The sequence below is a fragment of the Vitis vinifera genome, chromosome 13 (assembly GCF_030704535.1).
Source record: "Vitis vinifera cultivar Pinot Noir 40024 chromosome 13, ASM3070453v1".
In the NCBI taxonomy this organism is placed as follows: Eukaryota; Viridiplantae; Streptophyta; class Magnoliopsida; order Vitales; family Vitaceae; genus Vitis; species Vitis vinifera.
In genome coordinates, this window is record NC_081817.1 from 2,029,475 (window position 1) to 2,049,296 (window position 19,822).

Below are 19,822 nucleotides of genomic sequence, written 5' to 3' on the forward strand. Positions count from 1 at the left end.
GGCTCATATGGCAAGCTTGACTCTCCTATCATTGAGTTATTGGGAGAAATGGGGGATCTTAGTTCGATGGATGGAGCTAAAAATTATTTAAAACAAGTTAGGTTGCTCATATGTTGAACCTCATTTGTTTGAATGATTGTAAAGATGAATGCGATTAGACTCGAGTTCATACAATTCTACATATCCATAAACACGAAACTACCTATTCAATGGGTAATTCTAATTCCGTCAAGTCATATTGTTGGTTAGGTTTCACTAAAAAACTGATTTAACCATATGTTAAAGTTAAAATCATCCTACAACGGTTAGGAGACAAGGGAAAACTTTCTTATACTATAAAATGAGGTATCCATCTCTTATACTATTCATTAAAACAAAGTAGTTATTATTCCCATATGTTACAATGAATCGTCAATATATAATTGATCATTTTTAATTATTTGTTTGTTCTATCATTTTTATGTATTTGTTTAAACCATTTATTTATTTTTTGTACATTAATGATCAATGTTTAATTCATTTTTTTTTCTGTTATACTTTATGTTTCGTTATTTTTCTATGACATGTTTTTCAATATACGTTTGCTTATAATTTTTATAATAAAATCCATACATACAAATTTTGAATTATGAAATAAATAAAAAACTAAATATCAACAAATTTATATTTAAATTTTTTGAAATTCAAAAAAGAATATCACCAAACAAATCCTTCTGCAATATATTTTAAAACACAAATAATACTTAAAAATTTGACAATTTTGTTTCATTTTTTACTAACTTATTTTTTCAAAATTTTAAAAATAATTTTAAAAAATACATGACATTTTCTTTTTTATAAGTTTAATAATGGAAAATCCCGTGAAAATAAAACCGCGAAATATGATTTGAGCCTGGCGCTCTTTTTGCCATGTCAGCAATCCGCCCTAACTTGAATTACATAATCGTAGCCGTTGGTATTGAAATCGACGGCTTTAGACACTCCCCTCAAACCGCTGGCACGGATCGATTCCCGACACCCGCAATCCTCAACTTTCACTATAAAAAACACACCACAGGCCCCCCTAATGATCATTGCTATCACAGTTCTCTCTTTCAATTGGTTCAGAGCTCTTGATTCAGGTTCCTTCTCATACCATCACAGTTCTTTATCATGTTCAATTATGAGGTTTATCCTTGTTGTATCTGTTCTCTCATTTCCTAATCTTGCGTTGATTGGAATGAAGAAGTTAGGGTCTTATCTGTTTTCTAAATGTTAGGGTTTAGAGTATGTAATTGAAATTCGAGTCGATTTGTTGATGTTTTTGCCAATCAACTGTTGACTTAATATCAATAATTTTGTCTTATCGCACTACGGTTGAGAAATTGCATTTAGAGGTTTTATTTGATTTTGAAGGTTTTTTTTTTTCGTCTCCTTCATTACAGCGACCAAATTTTGCTTCGCTCAAGTGAAAACCTGGGGCCTTATTTGTTTTATTTTTTGCTGATTGATGTTACAAATCATCGATCGAAAGTTTTCAACAAAATGCTGATTTGCTACAAACGGTTTCTTTATCTCCCATTGTGATTTTATTTTTGTTCTGATGCTGAGAAGTTGCGTCGGGGGTTTGTTGTTTAGCTGTAATTTGCTTAAATTTTCGGTAACCTATTATTATTCTCAGCAGCTGATTGGGATGCATCTCACGATTCTTTAGTTTCTTTTAGGGTTTTTGTGATTCTTATCCTAACCTAGCCAGTTCCATTGTTTCAGCTCCAAGATCATCCATTCCTTGATCTACAATGTCTGGCCGTGGCAAGGGAGGCAAGGGCTTGGGAAAGGGTGGAGCCAAGCGTCATCGCAAGGTCCTCCGTGATAACATCCAGGGCATCACCAAGCCTGCCATCAGGCGTCTGGCCAGAAGAGGAGGCGTGAAGCGTATCAGCGGTCTGATCTACGAAGAAACCAGAGGGGTGCTCAAGATCTTCCTTGAGAACGTTATCAGAGACGCTGTGACCTACACTGAGCACGCTCGTCGCAAGACCGTGACGGCTATGGACGTGGTGTACGCGCTCAAGAGGCAGGGCAGGACTCTCTACGGGTTTGGTGGTTAGGGTTTGTGAATGGAAAGTCTCGCAGCCTAGAAGCGAAGGCGTTGTGTAGAGGCTAATTTTAGGGTTTATTTTCTTGGATTTAATGGGATGTACTGCTCCATATCTTTGGGCATCATTTTGTGATATATTCTGAAATGAAAACGGACGGTATTTTGAGCATTAATCATTGTTCTTGGGGTTTTTTTTTTTTTTTAAATTTTTGGCAGAAAAAAATTGTCATGAACTCTAGTCTATTTGATTAAGGATGGCAAAGTTCGGATCATGTTAATCCTACTCGGTTTTTAAATCAATTTCCAACTTTGTTCCAGAAGAAATCTTAAACCTGTGGGAGAAGGTCTGTTTAAAAAATAAGTTAAAATCTAATTAGGTTTTTTTTTGAATAGGATAGGAGGAATATTTTAAAAAATTGATTTCACTTATTCTTATCTTTGATGGTAGTATAAGTGTTTATTTTTGAATAGAATAATATTTTTTTGGATTATTAGATTTAAGTATTTTTTTATTAAGAAAAATGGTTTGGCGAGCAGTTTTGTTATTTCAAGCCTTTATATTTTGATAATACGGCAAGTGGCGGTGTCCTTTGGCGCTTTGTAATGGGCAATTGGAAGTGGGGTATCTCTAGGATTTCATGGGGTGGACCATGATTGTTTTGTTTGAAGTTAGTAATCGAAAGCGATGGCGTATAAGAATACTAAATTGCTTATTGTGAATCTGTGATGGATTGACCAGAGTTTTCCTTAGAGGCGAGGTGTTGCTTCTAAAACAAACTGTTTCTGTATGATTAAATTAAGAAAATGTTTTAAAAATTAAATTATTTGCTAAAATTGTAGCCCATTTTTAATTAATAATTTCCTACACGCAAGGTGGGGAGTGGGGACCGCTGCCGAGAGGCAACGCGGTTTCTTAGATGGAACGGCAGGGCCCAGTGGAGGACAGTTGTTGGCGAGTCATTTTCAAAAGCATCACTGTCACTTTTCTATTTAGCAGATGACATGCCAATACGTGTCGACAGGCCATTGACCCAAAGGTCGGTTGGCGTGACGAAGACGCCACTATTCCCGATAAAATAAATAAATAAAGGGGAGTGGAACACCGCAATGATAGAACTTAGAAGAGATGCCATTTTGCTACAACCCTAACAAACAGTCTCGGCACGCGAAGAGAAAATCTCTCTCCTCTCGTTTTTCAAGAAGGTGCCGATGAATCTTGTCTCTTCTTTACTACTTTGATTTTCTTCCCTTCTTCTCATGTAATTTTAGTGGCTTCCTTTGTTCATCTCTCTTTGGGTTTTTATTTGGTTGTGATCTGCTTGGTTGATGAAAAGGAGAGGAAATGAAAGTTTTGATTTAGGTTTAGGTTTAGTTTTTTTTTTTTTTTTTTTTTGTGTGGTTTGTTTTTGGGAAAAAAAAGGTGGGAAAAGAGGAGTTGAAAGGTGGATCTCAGATGTTTTATTTTAATTTTCCTTGTGATCTGTTTGGTTGTCGAGAAAAGGTGGGAATCGGGAAGAAAATATTTTTTATTTACGGGGAGTTTTCCTTACTTGGAAAGCCGATGGAACGGACCATGTGTTTTTTTTCCTTTCTTTTTCTTCCCCTCCACAGTTTTTCCGGTAACGAAACAAAGGGTTAATATGTGACGTATATGATTCATTATCAGGCATCCCAGTTTTTTAATTAAATTTGAGGCTGTGGTGATGGATCTGATCATCTTCTTTCTCTATGTAGACTTTGATCTCCTGTGTGTGCTTAAATCTAGCTTAGCTTATTCAATGTTTCCAAAATGCAGATGATGTTGATTTTATTCATGATTTCATTATATCTCTTTTTCTCAGTCGTTTTTTTCTTCTATTTTCATGAACCACTCAATTTTGAAATTCAAGGATTAAAAACAGTTTAGGGAAAAAAATTCTTAGAAAAGGACAGTTTCATAAGCAAAGATATATTTCCTGGAGCATGCCCAGCGGGCTTCCCATGTTCTTTTTTAGATTTGTATATGCATGTGAATATTGTTATGATAAATGGAGGTTTGCAGATAAATAATCTCTTGAAGCATTTCATGTGCATATGAATGGTCAATTAGTTGTGTTGACGTGTTGTTTAATAGTTTGATCATTACCTTTGGAGGAATATTTAAAAATGGTTATCTTTCAAATATTTATTTTCAGTTTAGCCTAGGGTATTGGGGAAATCTTCCATCCAGTGTTAAGTGAAATTTCTTCTTTGATTGTTTGAATCAAGATTTGTTTGTCGTATCTACATCTGAATGATAATTCTAATCCAATTTATGTTGATTGATTTTGCCATTTTGTCTGCAGGTTTTGATCCACAAAATCCTATACATGGAGCCAAACCTATTTGACAAAGGAATGGGTATATTGTAGATAATGACATGAAACCTACTTCAGATGCAATTTCTAGGGTTTTGAGATTGAAGTAATTATATTTGTTTAAGATAGAGATCGGAGATCTTCAAGAGGCACATATTGGAGTCATGTCTGTATCAGGGAATGAAAAGGTGTATATCTCCCTTTCTTACTTACACTTAATTTTATGCATCACTTGTTTTTTGAATATCGTTTGTGTTTATTTCCTAAGATACTCTCAACTAAGAGTAGAAAAATATAATAATTTCTTTTTTTTTGGATATTGATTCATTAATCTTCAATTGGCAGCCTGGGATTAAATCTGTTTCCCGGCAGTATAGCGCTTCTATTGCAGGTATTCCTATCAAGAAAAGGAGGTTCCCATTGGTGCGGTCTCCTTCACCTCCACCTGAAGAACAAATTTCACATAGGAACTTATCTCAGGATTCATGTCACTCAAATGCCAGTGTTGTAACAACTTCTTCTGGCATATCTGATGCAAGCAAGAATTATTTCTCAGAGGAAAGAAGAGAAAGATCTGCTGATAAAAATATTAGTTTAATCCAAAGTGATGCTAATATTTCTGGAGTCAATCCTCTGGAACCAAGCCTTAGAATTTATTCTGGTTCTTCTGAAAGTATAGCAAGCGAAGAAAAGCCCATGCCAGCGGAAAAAAGTTCAGGCCAGATCATTTCTGGAAACACAGAGCCGCAATTAGCTTGCAAGGAAGCTCTTTCTCTTCATGTAGGAAAGGACATATTTAGCAAACTAAAAATAGAAAGGGATTATGAACCTCAAGTATCTACAATTATAGGCAGCACTGAATTGTCATTAGGACCAAAGGAACCCTTTGCTCCCTCCTTGGTTGGTCAAAATAGTGAAGGGAGCGGTCAGTTTCTAGAGAAACTAGGTTCTGTTTCTTTGAATTTATCTTTGAGCAAAGGAAAAAGCAGTATCAATTATGGAAGTGGCAAGGATAAGTTGAATGTAGATGGAGCTCATCTTCAGGCTAACAGGTCAAACTGGGATTTGAATACCACAATGGATGCATGGGACCGTTCTGAGAGTGATGGAGCTGCATGCCAGGGAACTGATGGGATCAATTGTTTGAATGTTACCAGTGATACACAAGATATAAAGCCTTTGATACGTTCAGATGGAATGGTTGTAGCTGGTGTTGCTTCTGGAAACCAGTTTCTTAAAGGGAGCAAACACAATCCTAATTTCACCATATCCTCCAAATCTCCTGGTCAGCATTACAATTTTGGGGATTCTCTTCTTCTGCAACTAAGCCCTTGTCTCCAGCCAATTATAGGTGGGGAACAATCTGGATCATCCTCTAAAGTAGATTCAGTCAGGGTTATTCCTACTTCAAACTTATCCACTGTTCTAGTGTCAACTGGAAATCCAAATATGGCAGGGAATGTAAAATCTGAACCAATTGATGATAGTCCCAAGCTGGATTTTAAGGGATCGAAAGACAACCTTGAGACATCACCAATAGATTTTAGAAATATAAAACATGAATTGATTGAGAGGTTGGAACTAGAAGCCCTGAAAAATTTTAATTTTGGCAGGCTAAAATTGGATCCTAGAATCATCAAATCTGAACCAGTACATGAGGGAAATCATGGAATTCATAAGACAGCTGAGGGGGCATCACAGTTATCAGGTGGACAGGTGTTTCAATGCTTGGATAATCAATCTCGTGAAGTGGTATTGCCTAAATCTTCGCATTTGTGCCCTTCAGAGCTTCCTACTTGTTCAACAGAGTTACCAATAAATGGGAATGTGTCAAGCCATTCAGGAAATTCCACTTGTGCAAAGGGAATCCATGTTAGTACAGAGGTGCCTCAGAATGCAAGCAATAGTATTAAGCAGGTTGCTTCAGAAACTGTTTCTATATCTGAGGTTCATAAAGGTAAAGAATTGAATGTTTCAGATGTACATGCACCAGGAGTGGAAGAAAATTTGAATGTTGGTGATCCTGAGCAGTGCAGATTGAAATTGATGGAGGAAGCGCCTTTGGGTTCATGTGGAGATGGTGGGGGCTCTGCAAGAGATAGTGAGGGGTCTGTGAGAAGAGACGGTGAGGGGTCTGTTAGAAGAGACGGTGAGGGGTCTGTTAGAGGAGACGGTGAGGGGTCTGTAAGTGATGAGGAAAAGATTAACATATCAAATGACATGCTCGAAGATTCTTATGAATCTGATTATGACTCAGATGGAAATCATGATTTAGCTACAGTTATGGAAGCGGAACGATTGGGTGGAGAAGATGATGATGACTATGAAGATGGAGAGGTCCGAGAACCACTTGTGCATACTGATGTAGGCTCTATGTCTGAGAAAAGAGAAGCAGAAGATGTTAATTGTGGTGATTCTGATAATAAAAAAGTGGGTTTTTTGGGTTCTTCTGGTGATGATTGTCCTGCATCACTTCAAGCTGAGGAAAGAGACACCAAAACAGAAGATCCTGGTGAAACAAATAATGATGTTAGCGAAGAATGTCTTGATGCGGTTCCTGATGAGAAAACCGATATGGTTGCTGAGAAAGACGCCTGTTTCGACAAGTCATCAACAGTTGAGATCCCGATAACTGAACTGGACAAAAAGGGGCCCATGAAGCCCATTCGAAGAAAACCCCTTGATCGATCTGGGAAAAAGGAAGTTTCAGAGGACCATGAATCTGAACTATCATCTGATAAAGCAGTCAGTGGAAGTCAAGGAACTGCAGTGGCAGTTGGTCAGGGTATAGATCAGAGCATGAAAGGAACTGACTCAATGGAGAAAAATGAGTCAGCCTTACCTAGGACTGAAGTATCTCTAAATAGTAATGATGCAAATAAGGATGCCAACAGTGGAGGTACTCGGAGCAGGATTATAAATCTACCTCGTGCTTCATATGTTTCATCTTTATATAAAACAAGATCTGTTTCAGGCAGGTCATTACCATCTCGAACTGTAAGAGAGAGGTTCACTGATTTAGTGCCTGAGGGAGATAAATTACATTCTCAAGGGAGGTGATTATTTCTGACCCTGTTGCTGCTTGTTTAATTTGTCCCTTCTTTGGAGGAACCTTGGTAAATGACCTTTTATTTCATTTTTCTTCCTTACATGTTTTCAGGGATGAAATTTTCATTGATGGCCCCCACAAATTTTTGAGAGAGCGGAATCAAGATCAAGCACTGAGAAATTCTAGATTAAGTTTTACCCGAGGCAGAGGAAGAGGTTCCAGCCGATTGGATGCTCTACATGGTGACTGGGATTCTGATCATGACTTTGCACCTGAACTTTATAATGGTCCAACAGATTTTCGTTTCCGTAGACATAAAACTGATGTTGTTGATGCAGATCTTGAATGCAGCAGCTATATTATTGCACCAGATGGTGCTGTTGGCACGGGTAGAGGAGGGAGAAAACCCTTAAATGATGAGGTGGCAGTTTTCCGGCATCCACCTTCAAGGAGGCGATCTCCTGGTGGTAGAGAAGGGCCGGCTACACGAGGGCCTCAAATGGTTCGCAGAATTCCAAGAAATATTAGCCCAAATAGATGCATCGGTGAAGATGCTTCTGATTTGGTTGGACTGAGGCATAGTGAAAAGTTCATAAGGGGTTTGAGAGATGATATTGTTGAGCCAGTATTTACTCGCCAACAACCTCCGTTTGAGGGAGTAGAAGGTCATTTTGTCCAAGGGAACAGGAATTTTTCTTCTATCCAGAGGAGGGGTCCTCCTAGAATTCATTCAAAGTCTCCAATGCGATCTGGATCTCCTGGCCCATGGTCATCACCCAGAAGAAGATCACCTGATGGGTTTAATGGACATCCAGAATTGACTCATAGAAGATCTCCAGCAGTTTATAGGATGGATAGGATGAGGTCTCCAGATCGTCCTTGTTTCCCTGAAGAGATAGTGGCTAGGAGGCATGGTTCCCCTCCTTTTTTGCCCCGGCCATCAAATGATTTGAGGGATATGGATTCTGCACGAGACCATGGCCCTCCAAGATCTGTCATTCCCAATAGGAGGAGCCCATCTGGCCGGATATTACTAAGAAACAGTCGGAGATTCGACATTATAGAACCTCGAGAAAGGACAGACAGTGATGAGTTCTTTGGACCCCCCATGCATTCAGGTCGATTTCATGAGCTTGGTGGTGATGGAAGTGGTGAGGAGAGAAGAAGGATTGGTGAAAGACGGGGGCCTGTTCGTTCTTTCAGACCTCCTTACAACGGTGCTGGTGCTGAGGGTTTTCGTTTCAATATAGAGGATGGTCCTAGGCCTTATAGGTTTTGTCCTGAAGCTGACTCAGAGTTCCTTGAAAGAGGGAATTTGAGGGAGAGGGAGTTTGACAGGCGAGTAAAGAATCGACCTGGAAATGCACCTAGAAGAAGCATTGAAGATCAGGAAGGAAATTACAGGCATGGTGAGCAGGTTTGGCATGATCAAGGATTTGATGACATCTCCCGGTTGAAAAGGAGGAGATTTTGATTAGGTTGTTTCCTGCTGCTATGGGCCAAGAGTGTAGTATGTGTTGTATTTAATGGAGGTTGGTGCAGCAATTTGGTGATTCATGGACTGATTGTGGAACTTGATTTGATTAACATTGCTGTTTCATTCTCAATTTTCAATCAAGTTAAGTAAATATCAGATGCTAGCGCTTGGAAGGCTTGACGATCTGTAGTCCACAGCAAATAGTTGGTTGATATTGTGATGCACATGCTTGCATGTTTCTTCAGATATAATGGTGGCTAGGTCTTGGACTCATTCAGAGTTTTTCTTTTCCCTAATCATGGGAATAACTGCAGTGTCTCATTTTCATCTTTGCAAGTTCTGTATTGTTATAGGTTATGGTGACACTCTATATACCAAGGGTCATTTTGGGGAAGTTTCTTGTAAGTTGATGGAGATCCTCTATTAAGTTTCTTCACATATCTTCATCTTTATATATGTTGATTTTGGTGCTTGGGCCTGGGCAGAAGGCATTTAGCAAGGAGCCATCCAAACTTTGAATTTGGAACTTTTCAGCCATCAAAGGGATCATGACTAATGTGAGTTGGTGTTGAACTTTCTTATACTTTCTCATTGCTTAAATTCATCATGCAGTGTGGCATTGCTAGAACCCTTCAACCCTTTTGCAGTGATGTCTACTTATACATGTGACCTGAGATAAGAAGTTGGATTTCACAGGTTCAGACAGGCAATGAAGTGTTTGTAGAGTTCTCTTTATATGCTTTGCTTAATTTAACAAATTGGAATTCGCTCGTATGCATCCAACTTGTATTCATCAGTCTTGGAAAGTAGTACCAATAATGTGTTTTGGGCGGGGAGATATTCTGAGATTCTGATCACCTGCAGGACCCCAAGTGGTTCCAGAGTTCATTGAGTAGTAAGTGCTTTTGAGCTCAAGTTGCTTAAAAAGTTTAGGGCATATGCCCGAGGTTTTAGTGGTATCTCAAGGTCTCAATGCATTTCATCAATTGATGGTGTAATTGAGGTTTTTAGTTCTTCAGTTGGTGGTTTGGCATGTGGTATGAGCTTTAAAAGGAAGCAGCCTGTGAGAACTATGTCTTGGAATGGACTCTTCTAATTCTCCTATGGGTTCTTAAAAGGTCAGCTGCCATTTAATGGTAAATTATAGTCTCTAAGGAGATTATCGGTTGTCTATCATAATTGAAAAGGTGAGCCACTAGTTGCTCTATTGGTTGGGTACTTTTGCCATTACTTGTTGAACTTTATTTTGTACAGTCATATGGAAGCCACCAACTCCTCTACTAGGGTGATTAGGATAGGTTTCGTGTTCCTCATTGAAGGAAGAAGATGTGTTACTTATTGAGTTCTATTTGATCGAATGCCCATTTATGTTGGAGTGGCTTGTATGCCAAAGACCTCAAGGTTTTTTAGATGCTGGGGGAATCTGAGAAGTAACCTCCAGGTCTAGGGTATTCTTTTGTTGGTAAGGATGTTGCAAAACCTGGGAAATGGTATTGGCCCAATGGATTTGCAGTACACTAGAACTTGGATCAGTGTCTCATCCTAGTCCCTTGTGCTTCGGAAATCAGGTTTAGTATCTTCTCTTCTCCGGTTGTCTGTTCTCTTGTTAATTTATAATGATAATAATCATAATGAAGATGATGATAATAATAATGATAATAAATAATTTAAAATGATAATGATAAGTATAGTAATCTTCATTATCTTCTCAAATTTGTGGAAGCAGGGAAGAGTAACAGTAGAGGAGAGCTTGCACACAAACAAGCGATATTTGTGCTGGCTTCAGGTTTCTTCCTTATTTCAGATTATTCAACTTAGGTTCAAGTTTATCTCTCTTTTCATTTGATGAAAAGCAGGTAAAATATTCCATGAAATTGGTGTCAAAATTTAGAACAAAGATTGAAGTTGTGGACTCTGCTTGTCAATATGATGAATGGGCTAGATGGCTCTCATGTGAATCCTACTGTTACTCTGGGTATATGGTGAATGACTGTAGCCACTTGCTATCATGATATGTACCGAATGAAATACCTCAGTGTGGAATTAGCTGGAAATGCCGACATTTCTGAGTATTTGCCATCACTTTCAAATAACAAAATTGTCTCAAAGTCCTGTGAGTTGACTCTTTTTTGTAGACTAACAACATTAAGAAGTTGGAAACTAAGCACAAAAAGACATGATACTCAAATTTGTCTTGAATACATCCAACTGGAATCTTGGCGGATTTGCTGGACATGTGGATCCATTTTATTAGATAGGTCAAATTTGAATATATCAATCCCCCATTCCTGCATTGACCAAGTCAAGCCATCAAAATGGGTTTTTGGATTTGAGTTGCCCTGGTTGAATTGGATGTAATTTGAGTAGATGAGAATGTGAATTTCTCGTGTAGAAGAATGTTCCTGTTGTCTTTCATATGAGAGGTTGAATACCGAGGTTAATGAATGTAAAGAGTCAATTTAAGTGGGTGAAGGGTTTATGCTCAAGGATATGATATTGAGCTAAGAAATGGGATTTTTTGGGTTTAAGCTAATGTAATTGAAAGAAGTAAGCCCCAGAATAATGCCTCGCAGAATGTACTGGAGAAAATAGGAAGTAGTGTTTTGTAGTTGGAAGCCTGAATGGTGATGTCTCCTCCATTGTTTGGCATATGGATGCTTACATCTGTGAAATAGGCTGCAATACATCAAACAAACCGGTTTTGATATATTACATATCACAAGGGTTGGTCGTACTTCCATACATTTCTTTCTCCAAAGTTTCTTACTTGGTAAGCCCTTGATGATAACATTTTTGTTTGGACCCTCTAGTTTTAAATTTTTCCGAAGGCTACGCTAAATTAATCACTAGAGGACAAATTGAGGATGTGGGTTATGGATCTTAGACTCTTATGGCATGTTCAAATACTCGCATTGGACGGCAAGCTGATGAGGGCGCACCGCTCACAACTCATCTCCATTCTAAAGTTATGTTTGATTTTTCCGAAAAAGTAGAAGTAAGAAAAAACATGTGGAAGTCACTGTCTGCATCCCAGCCACTGTCTATTAATTTCCTCTGTTATTAGCCCATGCTTTCTTACTTCACCATGCCTAATATTGCTCGAGTTTAACGCTTGCTATGCATCATTTCCTTTACCATCCGTCTGTCATGTCATGTTGTCATCAAATAATTTAAAAATGCATGGTGTTCTAAATTATTTTCCTTATATTTCAGTTTCTGATATTTTCTACCACTAGTTAAAGAGGAGGAGGGTTTAAGATATCCATACGGATCTTATTGCAATTGTCATACTTGTTTGAACTTTTAAAACCTCACATCCTTGCAAATGGCTTAAGATGAAGTCTAAAGATACATATAACAAAATTCAATCGTATTTTAATTATTTTATGAAAAACATTATCATGAGATTTTCTACAACTCCTCATCTCCTTTTTAGTGAGTTTTAACCTATGTTTGGTTTCCTAAAAATTTGAGGGAAAATGTATAGGAAAAAAAAAATAGAGATGAAAAATTGAAAGAAAAAAAAAGTAAAAAATAAATTTAAAAAAAAATTATTTTAATTCTTTGATATAAATATTACACAATGTGAAAATGAATAAGTTTCTAACGGATTTAATTATACTCGATTTTCTTTGTTATTTTTTATAGGACAATCAAAGATAATAATTTTTTTTTCTTTAGTGCTTTTCGGGATCTAAACATAGCATTAAAAATGTATTAGTGAATACGGTTTTTATTATGTCATTTTCATCTCTTTATTAAGGGTAGTAAAAGTATAAAGTTTCCACTTTTGGTATGAATAAATGATACGTTAAAATTATGTTACAGAAGTAAACAAATGAAATAAATACGTTTAAAAACTAATCAATTTTCTCCCTCCCACCTTTTGTTTTTTCTTCTTCTTTCTTTCTTTCTTTTGTTATGGAATCTTATGGCAATAGGCAGTTCCGGTCTAACGTTTCATAGCCCAAGTCTGATTGGCCCAATAGTTTGAGTCACTTTGCTTGGTAAGCTTGGCCCGACCTCAAAGAGAGTGTCATCGGGAACATAGCCCATTTGGGCTTCTCATCGATAAAATGTTAAATAAGAGTGTGTTTGATAGTTATTTTAAAAAGTACTTTTAGTATTTTTTACATTTAAAATATTTTATATTACAGGTATTAAAAATACTAAAAACAATTTCTAAAATCATTGTTAAATGTACATTAGTACAATTTCTAATTAGTATAGGTAATAATAAAATATATCTAATTTTCTACTTTTAGGAATATTAGAAGTGCTCGCTAATACTTAAAAATTATATATTCGATAAAATTTTAAAAGCACTTTCAAGAAAATAGAGAATCATTTGAGGTGATTTTTAAATTGGAATTGATATTTTTTTTTCTTATAAAATATTATAAATAAAGAGTATGGAAATAAGAAAGTTATGAAAGTAATTTTAAAAATGAAAGAAAATGCTTTGTGTGCTTTTTGTATAAATACTTGACAAATGGTTTAGAAAACACTTGAATTGAAATGAAATGGTTAAGAGTTGCTTAGCTTTTAAAACTCTCTCTCTTTCTCTCTCTAGTACAATTTTCTCTCCTCCATCTTTAATTTGTTTTATTTCTCTATTCTTATTTGCATGACTTCCAATGGCAATGACATTGACGGCCACCACGGTCCGTGCTCACCCTCCGCCCTACACACCCTTTTTCTAATTGTAAGTCTTCTTTACTTTATTATAAACTAAGTATATAAGTAGATATTTTTTTTAATCATAATGAAAGGTTATTATCTAGTTTTTTTTAATCTATTTAATAAGAGAATAGAGATTCTTTTCATTTTGTATTTTAGGCTATATCTAGTTCTCGAAAAGTTTTAAGAAAATAAAAGAACGATAAGAAAATTTAGACTTGTTTGACTATATTTTCTAAAACTTATTTTTAAAAACTTTTTTTTATTTTTTAAATTAAAAACAACTTTAAAAAACAAGTTTTAAGAAGCATATTCAAACTTATCTATATTTAAAAAAAAACTGGTAAAAAAAACTTTTGCTTATTTTCTAAAAATTGTTTTCAAAAATAACAGTTAAATAGTGTTATAAAATTTTAAAAAATAGTTTTTAATTTTTAGAAACAAAAAAATTATTTTAAATGCAAACAAATTCTTACTTTCTCATATTTTAATTTTTAAGTCAATAATTTAATTTATTGAACACTCTCTCGTTGTTTTGTATTTAAATATTATTTTCTTCTGATTTGATATGTTATTTTTATTTTTATTTTTTTTTGGAACAAATCATTTTAACCCATAACATTTTTTTATTTAAACATTTATTTTTTAATCCTCTTATTTTCTTCTTCCATCCAATCCATGCACTCAAAAATCTTGACCTAATATGTTCTTCTTCCTCTGCCTGTCTTCCCCACCGTCTAATCATTCCTTCCTTCAGTTTATTTCTTTTATTATTCATCTTATTTTATTCTCCACTTTGAAATTTAAAAATAATAATAAAAAAGGAACAGAGAGGTAAGCCCCCATATAGACTGTCCTTGTAATAAAATCTAATATCAGGGGTATAAGTGTAATTTTCTCATACATATATATATATTAAAATTTATCAAAAATAAAATAATATTTTATTTTATGGGGTTTTTTTTACATTAAATAAAAATAAAAATATAATATGGTATTAATAAAACTTTATTACTTTTCACATTAATCTTTATGATACTTTTTTTTTTTTTATTTCTCTGCATTTAAATCATGATTTTAATTGTTGATAATTTTTTTATATTAGGAGAAATTATATTTGCATCCACTCAATTTCGGTTTACATCTATTTGAGTAATGAAATTATATTGAATAAAAATGTTCTTTTATGAGATAACCAAACTACCTCAAAGAAGGATAAATACATATCGATGTCTTTCTCATTTTTCTTCCATCTCCTCTCTTATAATCCCTCCATAGACCCTAACAAAATTTTTCAAAAAGAAGTTGTGTTTCTCATTGATGAATGAACAAATAATCATCTTTATCAACAATACAAGTATAAAGGTATACCTTTTATAGTTTTTTTTTTTTTGCATTTCTTTATATGTTTTTTTACTTGAAATAAGAAGGTGTCGTGAATAATATTCCAAATTGAGACTTAAATAAGGTATAATTGTCTTACACTATGCTTTGAACATCATAAGATGTTCAAACTTTGGAGTTTGGACACCCCAATGTATGTTTGGTAGTATAGTTTCTAATACTCTTAAAGAACATCTGTTGTCAAACACTTTTAAGAATGTCCAATATTGTACATCCAAACAACCCTTTTTTATTTTTTATGTAAAAGAAAATTGCATTTTAATTAAATTTCTTATATAAAAATGTTGTATCCATACTAAAAGTTCCAATGATAATACACTACACCATTGATATCATTCATTGTGATATGGAAGCGTTGATCAAATGGGTAAGAGAGACAAGTAAGGGGAATAAAATGGTTATTATAATCGGTGAAAGAGATATGAAGGGATTTTGTAGACAAAAGCCTTTAATTACTTTCATTTGTGAAATAAGTGAAAGGATTGACAGTGACAACGAAATGTGAGTGTCTATTTACTTTTAATGGTATGAAATCGTCAAACGATAATAATTGTATTTGTAATCAAATGTGGAAAACATAATCACATTAGAGCATGATAACTTGAAAAATATTATTTTGTTAATCATTTAAGTAAAAAAAAAATGAATATCTTAGTTGAAATGTGAAAAAATAAATGATATTAAGTTGAGAAATATATTGAATAGTTTGAAGCAAATAAACGAGTTTAATTGTAGCACATTGAGGCAGCATAGGATGCAAAATTATAAACAAATATCACAAATACAACAATCAATGCACAAATTAATGGAGTTGAATTGCATCAAATGACATGGAAATAATGAATAAAATTGCTACATCAGGGGCTTGATGCTTGCATACCTAATATCTCTTGATTTATAGTTTGCATTTACAATAGTGTTGATCAGGAACTATACCAACAAGAAAAATAGATATTTAACATCTTTACTCGAGAAAGTTAATATAATATCAACACATAGAATTTTGTTATTTCATCTGCATATTTTTTGGGTGAAAAAATATGATTACCACACACGAGTCTTATAAAATTTGATATATAAAGACTTTCTTCAAATAGTATTTTTCGTTAATAGAGAACATATTATTATGAATATACTACATAATATGTTCCTAACCTCTTCACATCTTATACGTAGGTGATATATATCAAAAAACAATCATATAAATTGTAAAAATTAGTTCGAATCAAAGGCAAAGTGAGATGTTGTTTGTATGTGAAATGTTTGGTGTTTATAGAAGCCGAAAAGACATATGAGAACCATCTTAGTGTCTTTGAAAGACAAAGCTAAAGGCATACAAAACAACTAAACATTATAAATTTAATGAATACTTCTATATAAAGAAAAGTTTGCAATAGTTTACATAGAAAAAGTACATATTAATAAAAATAGAGCGTCTAATAGCCAACCCAAAGTATACCAGAAGTAGTAATAGTTTACATAGATAAAATCATGTATCTCAATAATACTACAATAAGTATATAAAGAAGCTTAGGTGTATTCATTGGGCGTTTTGTTCATAACCGGATAAGTAAAAAGACTTGGATAATGACAAAAGTGGGATAAAACAATGTTCTCATTTGATGGAAAGTTTGATTATAGTAAAGAGAAATATTTTTTTCGGTATTTATAAAAGATGGATTTAGAACTTATTACCTTTGTACTTAAGTCTCAATTTTTTTTTAATCTTTAACTCATTCATTTGTATTTTTTTTTTCATAATTTAATATCTTATTTTCATTAAAATACTTTCAACAACCCCAATTAAATTTTAATAGATACGAAGAGTTTTAAACCATAACATTTTTTAATTGTACACTTCAATTTTTAATGCTCTTATTTATTCTTCCATCCCTCCACTCACTCAAAAATTTGACCCTAATGCATTATTCTTCCTCTTCTCGTCTTCTCTACAGTCAAACAATTTCTTCTTTTTTTTTTTCTTTCATCTTATTTTATTCTTCACTTGAATAGAATCAAAAGAAATTTTTTTTTTTTTTATAAAAATAAAAAAAATCATATTTTCAAATAATATATTTTAATTATTTTCACTCAAATATTGTTGTAGAAAATAACTAACAAACTTGAAGAATAATTAAAAATAAAATTTAAAACATATTTAAAAATATTAAAAACATGTTAAAAATATTCCAAATTTCTAAGTATATATATTTGTTTTATAAATTATTAGAGAATAATTTTCAAAAATTGTTATCTAAATCAACTTTATCACAACTGTTTTAGAAAACAATTTTTAAAAATAATTTTTGAGAATTTTTTAAAAATAAAAGTCTATTTGGAAACTTAAAATATTTTTAACCTATTTTTAATATTTTTAAATTTGTTTTAAAAATAATTTTATATTTAGTATTTTATTTTTAATTATTATACATGTTTTTGTATAATTATTTTTGAAAATAACTTCTAAGAAGTGAAAATAATATAAAATAATTAAAAAATGTTTTTAAGAATAAGAAATAGAAAACGGTTTTTGGTTACCAAACGTGTTTTCTATATTTTTTGTTCTGAAGAATATAATTTAAAAAATAGTTCCCAAAGTTATCTAACTTTATTTATTAATTTTATTAAACATAAATTTAAAATTTATTTATGAGTTTATTACAATAAATAGAATAAAAATATTTAAAATGTTATCAATTAAAATTTATTGCTCTTCACATTATTCTTTATTATATTTTTTTTATACATATAAATTTAAATCATTAGTTAAATTGTTGATAAATTTTTTAATATTAATTTCGTAATTTAAATAAAATTAATAATGACGCATTCTATATATATATAAAAAGGTTTTATTTGGACCACAAACTCTATATAACATGTATATTAATAATTATTTTGATTAAATTAAAAAAATCAATTATAAATTAAAAAAGTGAGAAATTGACATATTTACCCTCAACGAACCAAAGATATTTCTTTCCACACCGCCAACATTTCCAGGCCAAACCCCAAACACGACCCAACAAAGAGACTCTAGATTTCTCTCCTCTCTGTCCCTCTCTCTCCCCATCAGAAATTTCATCCGATTCTCTCTCCATCCGTGATTCTTTGATTTTCCTCCCAATCTCTCCTTATTTTTCAAACTGTTTTCCTGCAATTTTTTCTTTATTCGCTACTTTGTTGTATCTTATTACTTCGCACATCACATTTATTTGCTTTTTTGATTTTTCTTTTTACTTCTTTTTTGATCTCAATTTGTTTTGTTAATTTCTCCCTTCACCGTCCGATCTGTTGAATCGCCGCCGATAGAGGAGTTCTGGGTTCAGTTTGTTTCCGAAGGTTAGAGTCGTTTGTTGTAAGATTTGTGAAGTTGTTTTAGGGTTTTTGTGTTAAATTTAATTTCTTTAATTTGGGTAGGAAAGATCAGTGTATCTTTTCTTTCTTTCTTTGTTTCTTTCTTTTTTTTGTTTGGTTGAATATGATGGTGTTTTAGATTAAATGGTTGTGTTCGTGGGTTTACTTTATGTGATTTAATATGATGTGGTGTATGATGAATCAGGATGCTAAAGAGATGATGAATCAAGTAGGCAATACTGACACCATAACTCAGCTCCAACTCGACCCCAATTCGCTGGAGGTATTTTTCAATTATCTTTCTTTCTCTAAGTACAAGTTTTTGTTTTTTCCGTGCATGAATGTATATTTTCATAATGCGGGTTTTGATTAATTTAAATTAAGTTGAATTGACTAGAACCAGAATTTAAAGTATTTTTTTTTTTTGCTGAGTAAAGTATCGTTGTTCATAGACCCGTTTACTATTGTGATGGCAAATAGCTTGGTAGTTCTAATGGTTGAGTCAATTTATATAGTGAGAATGCAGATATGTCCATCTCTTTAAGCTCATAACTGGGTGAGCAATATGCCTTGTAGGCTTTTAGTAATTTCTATGATAAGGGCAGAGAGGAGTAGTTTTTAGGATTTCATTTACAGAATGGCTAGTGATTTTTTTTTTAATAGAACCTTTTGGCTTATGATTATCAACCTAGATGTACTAACATAGTCAATTTGCCATTTTGTGTAACAACCTTTAGTTTTGTTGAGACATGGTTCACTAGGATTCATTGATTGGTTGAAATTGAACCCAGGTTCTTTGTTTTGTTTTTATGTGTTAGGTTTCGGCTGAATATATTGTAATAACTTATTATTATCATTTTTTGATTCTCCTAATTTACTTCCATATAGTATGGTTTCAAAGCCTAATAGATGTATTTTTAAGCACTTTGATTTATTTTATCAGGATGAGGGAAGCTTATATCAAAATGAGGGTTTAGTGTATTAAGTAGTAGAAAGTTTGTGATCCTAACGTGAGAGGTGCTTAGTGTGTTAGAAATAAAAAATGCTAGTTATCCTTCAAGTTCAAACAGACCAAAACAGAGAAGAAGGAAAAAAAAAGACAAATTCCAATACAAGGATAAGAGGTACACTCCCAAGGAGGCAAGAAATCCCCTATGCAACATCTAGCCTAAAAACCACCCCACTTCATTGTCAACATATAAATATCTTGTTAGCTAAGCATGGAATCCGAGAATGAGACATCCTAGTTGTATTGTTCAACCAAATGTACAATATCTATAGTCCTTTATATTTACAAGAGGCACAAGATAAAAAATAGCGGTTGAGTTGCTCTTCACAAGTAGTGTTTTTTTTCAAATAAGATCTTTGCAAGTTGATGAAACCCATAGAACTTGTCAGGGAAAAGCCTTCCAACAAAGCTAATGTCTCCACTTCTATAG

At 33.5% G+C, this 19,822-nt stretch overlaps 3 protein-coding genes across 5 annotated transcripts in view; all 3 read left to right on the top strand.

The window, feature by feature from the left end:
* Positions 1–971: 971 nt before the first annotated feature.
* Positions 972–2,253, top strand: LOC100246791 (histone H4). The gene is made up of 2 exons (XM_002281753.4): positions 972–1,121; positions 1,750–2,253. The coding sequence occupies exon 2, from the start codon at positions 1,779–1,781 to the stop codon at positions 2,088–2,090; it is 312 nt and encodes a 103-aa protein (XP_002281789.1). The 5' UTR covers positions 972–1,121; positions 1,750–1,778; the 3' UTR covers positions 2,091–2,253.
* A 903-nt stretch (positions 2,254–3,156) lies between these two features.
* Positions 3,157–9,414, top strand: LOC100854874 (uncharacterized). 2 transcript variants are annotated; one of them, XM_010659842.3, is made up of 5 exons: positions 3,157–3,283; positions 4,405–4,604; positions 4,762–7,472; positions 7,577–7,707; positions 7,804–9,414. In XM_010659842.3, the coding sequence occupies exons 2-5, from the start codon at positions 4,581–4,583 to the stop codon at positions 8,937–8,939; spliced, it is 4,002 nt and encodes a 1,333-aa protein (XP_010658144.1). In that variant the 5' UTR covers positions 3,157–3,283; positions 4,405–4,580; the 3' UTR covers positions 8,940–9,414. The 2 variants fall into 2 exon arrangements, with proteins under 2 accessions (XP_010658144.1, XP_010658143.1); XM_010659841.3 differs by having other exon boundaries at positions 7,577–9,414.
* An 8,607-nt stretch (positions 9,415–18,021) lies between these two features.
* Positions 18,022–19,822, top strand: part of LOC100258656 (SAC3 family protein A) — a 28,838-nt gene continuing 27,037 nt past the window's right edge. The window contains exons 1-2 of one of the 2 annotated variants that reach the window (XM_010659839.3): positions 18,022–18,368; positions 18,589–18,666. In XM_010659839.3, coding sequence (XP_010658141.1) covers positions 18,601–18,666 — 66 coding nt within the window. In that variant the 5' untranslated portion in view covers positions 18,022–18,368; positions 18,589–18,600. The remainder of the gene's footprint in view (positions 18,369–18,588; positions 18,667–19,822) is intronic. The other variant, XM_010659840.3, reaches the window with a different exon arrangement.

Coding starts and splice junctions, on each gene's coding strand:
- LOC100854874 (XM_010659841.3), top strand. CDS start 4,581: ATGTCTGTATCAGGGAATGAAAAG. Junction 4,605..4,761: donor CTGTATCAGGGAATGAAAAG/GTGTATATCTCC, acceptor TTCAATTGGCAG/CCTGGGATTAAATCTGTTTC. Junction 7,473..7,576: donor AAATTACATTCTCAAGGGAG/GTGATTATTTCT, acceptor ACATGTTTTCAG/GGATGAAATTTTCATTGATG.
- LOC100246791 (XM_002281753.4), top strand. CDS start 1,779: ATGTCTGGCCGTGGCAAGGGAGGCAAGGGCTTGGGAAAGGGTGGAGCC.